Below are 10,956 nucleotides of genomic sequence, written 5' to 3' on the forward strand. Positions count from 1 at the left end.
ATGTAATATTTCACGTCTCATGACGATCTTCAGCAGTTTAAAAACTGAAATATATATTTATACAATAATATATATACATTAACTAGTTAATTAGTTGATTAGTTAATTAGTTAATTAGTTAATTAGTTAATTAGTTAAGAATCCATGACTATGACAAAGCGCGTCAAACAACGTCAGATTAAAAAAAAACGACCCCAGACCAACACTTTTTCAGTTAAAAAACGGTATAGGAGGGTTCAAGGAAATAGTAATGGGGTTAAAATATTGCATTCACATTATAAAGGTTGGAGCTCAAGTACAATGTATATTAATGATGAGTTGAAGGATTTCAGCCTCATTTCAAGTGACTCCCCATTTCAAGATTAACATGCTAATTTACTGAAGTCCAATACTGGATTTATTTTGCCAAGAAAAATACTAAGAATATCTAGAAATTGATAATTTGCAATTGCAGTTTGCCATCTAAGTGATCTGCGGCTTTACAGAGCAGAGGCAATGAAAGGAAATTGACCAAAATTATCTCTGTCGGGGATGGAAAAGTCATCATTTTCTTGAGATAAAATCGATTATTCTTTAAAAGCTCTATAAATTGATTGATTGACTGATAGTTCGGTTTAACAGCAATATTAACAAAGTATCAGGCAGAAATGATGGAAAATGCTTTTCATCCAGATGCATATATTTTCAAAGAAGGTAAAATTAATCTTAATTATACACTGTCTGTCTGTTTAAATGTTTGCATTTTATTCTTTAAATCTTTTATGATTATTAAATGCAAACATTATGGGGGAATCAGATGTCAATATCAAAAGACAAATTCTGTAAGTTTAATGTGATTATAAGATGATAATTGAGTCATAGATATTTATAGTTACATAGATAATTGAGTCATCAAATTATCAAATTAACAATGAAATTCAGGGATACAGGGGTGTAGAGATGGTTATTGTTTATTTGTTAAAATAGATATTGAACAGAAAAAACCCTAATGATGGACGAACAAAATGAATCATTCAGAGAAATAATTAATGTTATGTTTATTATAAATGAACAATTTAAAATCGCCCATACAAAATTTTTAAAAAATATCGTTTTTTTTAAATTAATAAATAAGTTTTTCAAAAAATTTGGAAAAAACATGATCGTTTTATTTATTGAACAAACAATTGTTAGTAGCAACTATAGTTTTTTACTGAACGAACAATTTTTTTTAACAAATTTAAGAAAAAAACAAACTTGTTTTTCTGAACAAATAATTTTAATGAACGAGAGAAAACGAACAAAAAGTATGAAAAATGGACAATAACTTGATAATTTTGTGCACGATTAAAATCAATTATTTTTGAACAAATGAAACAAAATGGGTCATTCACATACAATGAAACAATGAAATGAAGAAAGTTGAACATGCCAATCTCTACAGGGTTGAGCGATGGAGCGGCCGCTTACCCCTGGAAAAATGCTCACCCCAGAAGCTAAATTGCTCACCCCAGAAGCTAAATTGCTCACTCCAGAAGCTAAATTGCTCACCCCAGAAGCTAAATTGCTCACCCCAGAAGCTAAATTGCTTACCCCAGAAGCTAAATTTCTCACCCCAGTAGCTAAATTGCTCACCCCAAAAGCTAAATTGCTCACCCCAGAAGCTAAATTGCTCACCCCAGAAGCTAAATTGCTCACCCAAGAAGCTAAATTGCTCACCCAAGAAGCTAAATTGGTCACTCAAGAAGCTAAATTGCTCACCCCAGAAGCTAAATTGCTCACCCCAGAAGCTAAATTGCTCACCCCAGAACCTAAATGGCTCACCCCATAAGCTAAATTGCTCACCCCAGAAGCTAAATTGCTCACCCCAGAAGCTAAATGGCTCACCCCAGAAGCTAAATGGCTCACCGCAGAAGCTAAATGGCTTACCCCAGAAGCTAAATGGCTCACCCAAGAAGCTAAATTTCTCACCCCAGAAGCTAAATGGCTCACCCCAGAAGCTAAATGGCTTACCCAGAAGCTAAATTGCTCACCCTGAGGGTGAAGTTTTAGTTAGGGATGAGATCTGGGTAAAAGCGAGAAATTATTGAAATTTTAAATTTTTATTAGTTAAGAAAATTCTATTTAGTATTACAATTATTTAGCTAATATATGTTTAGTTTAAATTTTGTGATCAGTTTAGAATGGTGAGCTATGACTATTTAAGTGATAGTGTTTGTTTAAAGTTCTAGAGCTATAAAAATATAAGAAAAAAGGTGATACAGAAAACTGTTTTATTTTGAGTTAAATTTTGCTCCCCCAAAGAGGTGAGAGAGGACATTTTCAGGGGGAGCAGAACATTATTTTTCCTGCTACGCGCCATAAAAGTTTTGCTCACCCCTAATAATTCGCCCGTGATGAAAGTATAACTGGGACTGGATTTAATTAATTACAAGAAATTGTTAAATTATGTAGGTACAGTTTTACCACATATCTATTGTGGCTGATTCAATCAATTAGTTCTTAAATTTGAACTATCCTAGTGACTAAAAGCAGAGATCTGTTTCAGCCAATAGATTTATGAACCCAATATTTGCGGCGTTGTGATTGCGCGGTTGTAATTGTCCGCTAAATTATCTGTATCAGCTGACTTCAAATTAGGATTGTTCAAAATTTTGAACTTTGAATTGTGATTCAGGATTTGAGTACTTAAAAGATGTGGTGCCGGATAGTTCAGCGAGCTTTTTCCAATTTATAAAATTTGGTTACTGTTAATCAATCCTAGGTGTTGTTGATGTGAATAGTCCTGTGGAAGGAATAGCAGAAATGAACGAGCATGGAGAATATTTTTATGATGCTTTTATTGAAAATATTGACAAATATCAGTTTAATAAGATACTTGATGTAGGTAGTATAAACGTGAGATCGACGTAAATTGTTCACCAGAATTTGCTAGAAATTCCACAAAATAAAATTTGTTTAAATTAAATGAAGTAAAAATACCCAAACATTTTGCACTAACTTAATGCATGTAAATTTGCCAATTTTTTGCCCATTAATTTAGTGTTTATTTTGTTTATGTAAGAACACAATTGAGTACAAATTCCTTTGGGCAATGGCAAAGCAAGCACAAACTCGCCAAACAGGCTGGCTTTAACAAATTTCGTCACCATGAGAGGAACATGAGTGTAGTTTCAAGTGACCTTCCATTTAAAAACGAGCATCCCCGATTAACAACGTACTCTTTAAACCTTTCATGATCAAGAATGTTGGAAAAATACATAATTATCTAAATTGAAATGCTTTTATAATTACATACACTTTGTTTGCAAGCTGTTATTTGTTTAAGGAATTTAAATTAAATGTTACTTTCTGGAAGGGGCAGAGAATAAAATTTACTTATGAATATTTAAAAATGCTGTTAACAAAAAACAGCTCATAACAGTTATGCAAATAACAGAGTTTAGACTGTAAAAAGTGTAAAGTCACGTTTTAGAGGAATTCATATGTTGCAGCTTGCAAACCAAGTGTTTACCAATTAAAAGAATTTTAGTAGATTAAAATAGATATGCCGGAATTAACAAGGAATAACACTTGAAATCATGCTTACAGCCCATTTTAAGAACATAGATGTAATTTCATGTGAATCTTTTATTTTCGATTCATAATTCATAATTCCAATTCATAAAAGTTTTTTCTCATCAAGGATGCATGTAATATCAATCTTGAAATTACAAGGACAATTGCTTTCAGTCTCCAGAAAGGAAAGTACATTGTACTATGACCTAATCTATAATTTCAGGTGTGTATCCTTCGCCTTTTTATATGTTCTATCAAATACGGAACGAGTTGAAAAAACATTTTCAGGTTAAAACTAAAAATAATCAAAATTAAGACAATTAAGGCCAAAGATATAGTTTCTCAAGCTTGAAAAGGCTTAAATTTTCACAATTTTCATCATTGTTCCTATTGCAGGAAATCCGGAAGTTTTTTTTCCAGAAAATATTGGAAATTCCTTAATTCTTGACTCTTAAAAACACAGGGTCCCTTCAAACTACAAATACCAAACCAAATACCAATTATTTCGACAATTTTCGATAATAATTTTGAAAGAGCATGGGTAAAATGAATTAATTATTTGTGATAGTAGTTTCATGATGATATACAGAATGCTGCTTATGAAGCTATGGAGCAGTGTACAGAGAAGATTAGGTATATCAATATTGAATATATGGTCGAATTAGCACACAGTAATATAACAGTTCGCTCCCTGTCACAATTGATCCAATTAATCATAAATTTCACATATTCTTTTTTTTCTTTTCTCTGCGGATGCGTTTTAAATATAAAAGTGGAAAAGATAACTTTGTAAGTTTGAAGTTGTTTGAATTCAGATTTAAAGTGAAGAATTCAAGTTAAAGTGTGCAGAGCTGAAAACTTTAGAATGGTGGATATTGAGATTAATGCTTGATCCTCTCTCGAGACTAACCTAATCTTGAAAATTAAAATTCAACCAATCAGAGTTCAGAGTCATAAGCCGATAAATTTGAAATTTTGCACGCTATTTAAGATTAATATACTAAAACGGGAGGAACTCTCTTATTTTAAAAAACAAAAATTTGAGGAAACCGATCAACAAATTGAGATTTTTAAAGTTTTTTAAAAAAAAAAGCAGAAACGGATCAAAAATATTAGGAAACGGACCTAAAATTTGAGGAAACCAATCAACAAAATGTGATTTTTAAAGTTTTTTAAAAAAAAGCAGAAACGATTCAAAAATGTGAGGAAACGGACCTAAAAATATGAGGAAATTGTTTAACAAAAAAAAGAGGAAACCATTCAACTCTAAATATTGGGAAACGGATACAAAATATTCGGAAATCCCTCAACAATTCTGAACTTTTGAGGGATTTCCTTGAATTTCTAAAAAAAAAACGGAAATGCCTCAAAAATAATTTTTGATCCGTTTCCGTGTTGAGTCGTTTCCGTGTTGAAGCGTTTCCATGTCACCGGATTAAGGAAATCTTATTTTAAGGTTTTCAGCTCAGACGATGTTTTTAGATAACATAACTACCGAAACTAAGAGTCAGATTCGTACCAAATCACGGGTTAGATATTGTTTACTCCTGAGTCCTGAAGTACAATTGATGTTAAGTTTACATTTAAGGGAGAAGTATGATGGGAAGAAAATAGTTAAAATAGCTGTTCACGCCAGAAGAGGAGATTATTTAAATTCTAAGGTAAAATATATCTTTAGCAACTTTTATTAAACCTTTTAGTTCAAATCCCCCCCCCACACTAGAGTACTTTTAAAATGCATATGACTTGTTTTTCATTATGAGAATTTAGATGTATTCTGAAATCTTTTCATTCACAAACATTGTATCAATTGTACAGGGTGTCCCAAAAAACACGGGAATTCAGTGACGAATTCGATATCGTCTTTTCAAATAATTCTTTGATTTAGTATAGTGATACCAACTGAGAAAGCTTTAATCTGTAAGAGTTTCGTCTGCTATGTTTACATTTTGTTTGTTTATGTTTTGACTGCATACGGTTGTACTTAGTAAAACAAGAAAATTGCAGTATACAAACAGAGAAAACTTGTCCGTCTTCACTGTTCATCTTGCAGAGACATTATAGACACATCTTTACAGTCTTTTACCCTTTTCATAAAATAAACTCTAGCAGCCATAATAATATTATGGCTTTTGAAATTAGGTATTACAATGCTAATTCATAACAAAGACGATATACTATTCGTCACTGAATTCCCATGTTTTTTGGGACACCCTGTAGCTTGCATTCATAATGATTTCAATTTATAATTACTTTTTCTGTTGATATATTTATTCATGCATGAATTCTAAAAATCCACTTTAATACGTACATTTTAGGGGTCACAGTGTGCATATATTATGTACATTTTATTTTTAGGGGTCACATTGTGCATATATTATGTATTTTAGTAAATAATGGTTGTTAATCCTGAACATGCTGGGGTTGGAGGCGTTTGAAGCCTTCTTCTCTAGTTTTTAATGCATAACCCATAACTTTTTTGTGACTAAAGCTCCAGATCTAAAAATTATATTTTTGAAAAGCCTTGAAAAATGGATGTAGAAACATGTGTCACACTTTGATATTTGTTTAAAACAAAAAAAATATTTTTGACTTTTTTTTGACAATTTCTTTGGCATTTTTTTTTAACCCTTCCTAGCACCCAAACTATTAAAGTTATCGGTGTAATTTTATTTTTAATGCGCTGGCCTTAAAAAATTGGGCTGTTAACATGCATTTCAACCCTATACCTGTTTTCTAAGACCTTTTTCTAGGGCCCCCAGGCTATACAAAGATTATTTTAATTTTTATGCTTAATTTTAGAGGTAAAATAAAAGAAGGCTAAAAATGTGTAGAAAGGAATTTTTGTTAAAAAAAAAATTTAAATCCTTTCAATCTTTCATTAGAAAGGCATTAAAAACACTCTTCTCCGAAATTGAGGCAAGCCTCCTTGCGTGCACCGCCATTCTTTGAAGCTTGACCAACCTGTCAGTGGTCATAGATGACCTGTTCCAGGTCAAAAGCCTTCGGTGTAATGACTTTGGTAAAAATCCAGGGGTTTACACCCCCCCCTAATTTCACTTGGGGGGGGGACGTAATGGACTGTCACCCCCCCCCCTGAAACCGCCTATGTTTGATTTAATTAAAGTAACATTTTTACTGAACAAACGGCTATCTCAACAAAATAGATGGAAAATGAATGATCAGAACGAACGAAATCAAATATTATTTTTTTAAAAGCATACAAATGATGAATGAAGGAAATGAAAAAAGCACTTCTAAGTGTACATAGGTTACACAAGATTGCAAAAATACAAGAAATTACAACGGAATTAGGATAATCTAGATATATAAATAGATTAGGATAATCTAGATATATAAATAGATTAGGATAATCTAGATATATAAATAGATTTTAACTACCATTAATTTAAGATTTGGGGGTGTCGCAAGTACTTGCAAGCATTTGGTTCATCTCCGATTTGTCTATGAAATAAACATAAAAAAATGCAACATTACATAGTACATATGACTTAGACGCCTGATACCCCAGTGTACTCCCACCATTAAATTAGCTATAAAATCAAATTCAAGTTAACGAAGAATGTGTTTAAGTTAACGAAAAAATTGTTCAAAATAACAAATCATTTCAAAATAACAAACAACTTCTTCATAATAATAAACAATTCGTTTAAAATAAAGAATGATTTGTTCAAAATCAGGATAAATATTTAACTCTATTCTGATGAGTCCTTTCTTTTCGTTCCATTTTTGGTGAATTTTCATGCATTTATTTTTTGTATCTTTACTAGTGACAAAATAAGTTCGACATTATTTTCATATTAAGGATGTTAAAAAAAAGGAAATCATGGCTGATGATGAAATGTGGATAGAATACTTTTTTTATTGTATTAACATATTTAGGTATATATATTTTTTACAGTGCACTTTGCTTCAATCAATTGAAAATCCGTAAAAGTTTGAGTTTGAGCAAAACTCATAATCATTGGAGTACTATTAGAGACCCCATTCATTGGAGATTCCCAATGACCGTCTCATAGAAGGCCTCCAAAATTTACATTGGAGACTCCAATTTTTTCATTGGAGACTGCAGATTTTTATCGGAGACCCTAACATTTTAATCGCAAATTCTATACTTTTCATAAGTGACCTAAAATCTTTCACCAGACACCTTATATTTTCATTGGAGACCCCAAGCATTTCAACTAAGACTCTCAGATGTTTTTGAAGACCCATAAGCCTTTCGTTTTAAACCTCAATTTTGTAGACCCACCCCAGACTTTCATTGAAGACACTCTAGATTTACATTGGAACCAAATTTTTACTGGAGACCCCAACATTATCATTAGTGTGACCCCACATTTTTCGTTTTTAAAAACCAATTTTCATTAGAAACCCCCAAATTTACACTGGAGCCCCCAGAAAAGTTTGTGGTCTCCAAAGAAAATCTTAGGGTCTCCTATGAAAATATGTGTGTCTCCAATAGAAATGTGGGGTTCTCCAACGAAAATATTAAGGTCTCCAATGAGTATCTTGAGGTATCTGATGAAAATCTTGGGACTCCAATAAAAATCTGGGTATTCCGATAAAAACTGGGGGTCTGTGTTGAAAATCTTGGGGTTCTCAGTTGAAGGGTATCTCTGATGAGATGGTCATGTGTCTGATATTACTCCAATAATAATGATTTATTCCCAGACTCTAAAAGTAACAATATATAAAACTAAAACATCAAAAGAATTATTGATATTTTATCTGTTTGCCCCTTTTTTTCGAATTTTGTGTTTTAACACTTTGTACTTTGTAATTTGTACTTTGTACTTTGTACTTTGTGCTTTGTACTTTGTACTTTGTACTTTGTACTTTGTACTTTGTACTTTGTACTTTGTAATTTGTACTTTGTACTTTGTACTTTGTACTTTGTACTTTGTACTTTGTACTTTGTACTTTGTACTTTGTACTTTGTGCTTTGTATTTTGTACTTTGTACTTTGTACTTTGTACTTTGTACTTTGTACTTTGTCGTCTTTACAAGATGTAAGGGTTTTTTTGTTAACAATAACCCTGAAGCAGATGCCCACAGGAGTTCTGTGTAGACAGAGTTGAAAATCAAGACAGAAAGAGAGCATGCACGTAACCCCTTTGGGCTCTGCCTCAGGGTAAATGTGAACGAAAAACCCCTAAATCTTAAAAAGACAACATCTAGAGTTATATCTGTATTAAGGTATTGGATTTCCAGGAGAAATATCAAATCTTCCAGGTATTGGATTTCCAGGAGAAATATCAAATCTTCAAGGTATTGGATTTCCAGGGTCGTGAACTACAAATGAAAGCTAGCCTACATGAAGCAAATAATGACACGAGTTAAAGTACACAAACTATATTTACAACATGAATATATGTAAAATATACAAATGGCCGAGTAACGTGTAGTGATCGGCGGGGATATTTAACGACAACCGTCTGCTAGAACCTCGTCATGAATACTAAATCCTTCTTGGGGTTCAAAAATGTCGGATCGAGTTTTATCTCGTTTCTATACTCTGCTCTGACAGAACACTAGATGTCGTCTTTCAAAGATTTAAGGGTTTTTCGCTCACAATAACCCTGAGGCAGAAGCCCAAAGGAGTTACACGCATGCTCTTCCTCTGTCTTATAATTCAACGGTGGCTGCGCGGAACTCCTTTGGGCTTCAACCTCAGGGTTATTGAGAACAAAGAACCCTAAATTTTGAAAAGACGACATTTAGTGTTCGACAGGGTGTCCAACATCATATTGTTATAGCTTTAAATTGCGATTTCCGGGACTAATCAGAAAATTTAAAAAGAAGGAATCATTTTAAAAAACTGTATATTGCTAATATTAAGATTTGCATGCAAAAAATACTAGGTTTTTCGAGTATTATGTGCGAATTCTAGAGTTAAAGCTTGGAAACAATCTTATGTTACAGGACGCTCTGTATCTGCATGTATTGGTAATTAATCTATGGGTTTTTGATTCAAATAAATAACAAAAATTTACACATACTTTTTTAGATAATAAAATGCCTCCGAGAGATTTATTTTTGTTAATACAATGTGATCACATGATCAGGTATTTTTATGAGTTTCTCAAATTTGTATGAGATCCTATCAAGTGCTAAGAGAATTTGTATTCTATAACAGTTTTAGGAGATTCCTTCAAAGTTTTATGTGATTTTTTCAAAGTTTAATAAGGTTCTGTCAAAGTTTTATAAATATTATCAAAGCTTTCTTGATCCTGTTATATGAGATTTTATCACAGCTTTAACATTTCTTATCAAGTTAAAAAGAAAAATGTGGAAAGGAAAGACAAGATTGTAGCAGTAAACAAGTGTATTTGATGTTGTTAAAGAAAGTAGTTTAGTAGTAACTTATTTTTATATTAATAACGGCTAAGTTAATAATTCTGAAATACTTTCACGAAGTTCGATATTTCCGGACATTTTATGTTTCCGGAAGTTCGAGGAATTTTGACATTTCCGGAAATTCGACATTTCCGGAAATTCGACATTTCCGGAAGTTCGACATTTTCCGAAATTCAACATTTCCGGAAGTTTGATATTTCCCGAAGTTCGACCGTTATACAAAAAATGATAAGGTTTCTTCTAATTGTCTTAAACAATAATTAGCTAAACACAAAACTTTTGAACGTCCAACATTTGAGCACTAAACTGTTGAACACTTAATGAATAGATCATATGGTACTTATGGCTTATGGGGAGGATTATGGAGCACAGGAACCGTTATGTTTGCCTACACTGGCCGACATATTTTAGTAAGCACATTTATTGTTTTGAAAAAATATTTATACAACGAAAATATTGAGCAAAAGATACATTAGAATAGATTGTTTATGACAGGCTAGAGGGCTGAGCGCCGTGGCTAGGACAGGCTAGAGGGCTGAGCGCCGTGGCTAGGACAGGCTGGGGGGCCGAGCGCCGCGGCTAGAACTTGCTCTCTCTCTGCCTTATTATTCATTGTGACCGCTGCCTAATAAATTTTTGCCGGTTACCCTTTATATGATTTAACTAATTGTAAACTAAATTAATTTGATCGTCAGTTTCCAAGCATTTTAAGAATGTGCCGATTTTTGTTAAATTCTATAACTGGGGTGAAATTCACTTTCTCGCATTGACTCCATAAAGCTCACAGACAAAACCGTTCCTCTAAATTATCTTTAAAAACAATTTTCTCATAATCGCGCAAAATTTATCGCGAAAAAAACACAACAATCGCGCCATTTTTGATTGTAGGTAATTTTTGTGTTAATTGCTCTTTGTTAAGGATGAAAAATGGTCTCTTCGTGTCAACAGTTCAAGTTGGGAAGCAGTTGACCTTAATAGATTTATGAAATCAACAACAACAACAACAACAAAAATCTAAAGTTTTCAGCTCTGTACATT

General features: G+C 32.6%; 1 protein-coding gene and 1 long non-coding RNA gene across 2 annotated transcripts; both read left to right on the top strand.

Moving 5' to 3' along the window:
- The first annotated feature begins 144 nt into the window (after positions 1-144).
- Positions 145-7,492, top strand: LOC111703690 (uncharacterized). The gene is made up of 6 exons (XM_023475722.1): positions 145-693; positions 2,744-2,866; positions 3,761-3,825; positions 4,109-4,170; positions 5,126-5,198; positions 7,364-7,492. The coding sequence occupies exons 1-6, from the start codon at positions 648-650 to the stop codon at positions 7,490-7,492; spliced, it is 498 nt and encodes a 165-aa protein (XP_023331490.1). The 5' UTR covers positions 145-647.
- A 1,266-nt stretch (positions 7,493-8,758) lies between these two features.
- LOC111703705 (uncharacterized) lies at positions 8,759-10,925 on the top strand. The gene is made up of 4 exons (XR_002765672.1): positions 8,759-8,793; positions 9,569-9,626; positions 10,247-10,328; positions 10,838-10,925. It is a non-coding gene; the product is annotated as an uncharacterized LOC111703705 (long non-coding RNA).
- The last annotated feature ends 31 nt before the right edge of the window (positions 10,926-10,956 follow it).

Source organism: Eurytemora carolleeae, unplaced genomic scaffold (genome assembly GCF_000591075.1).
Source record: "Eurytemora carolleeae unplaced genomic scaffold, Eaff_2.0 scaffold453, whole genome shotgun sequence".
Taxonomy (NCBI): domain Eukaryota; kingdom Metazoa; phylum Arthropoda; class Copepoda; order Calanoida; family Temoridae; genus Eurytemora; species Eurytemora carolleeae.

What these genes read in the sequence shown, in the direction of transcription:
- LOC111703690 (XM_023475722.1), top strand. Translation starts at nt 648, where the DNA reads ATGATGGAAAATGCTTTTCATCCAGATGCATATATTTTCAAAGAAG. An exon ending in AGTTGAAAAAACATTTTCAG is followed by an intron (nt 3,826 to 4,108) that starts GTTAAAACTAAA and finishes TTGTGATAGTAG; the next exon opens with TTTCATGATGATATACAGAA. An exon ending in CAGTGTACAGAGAAGATTAG is followed by an intron (nt 4,171 to 5,125) that starts GTATATCAATAT and finishes TTTACATTTAAG; the next exon opens with GGAGAAGTATGATGGGAAGA.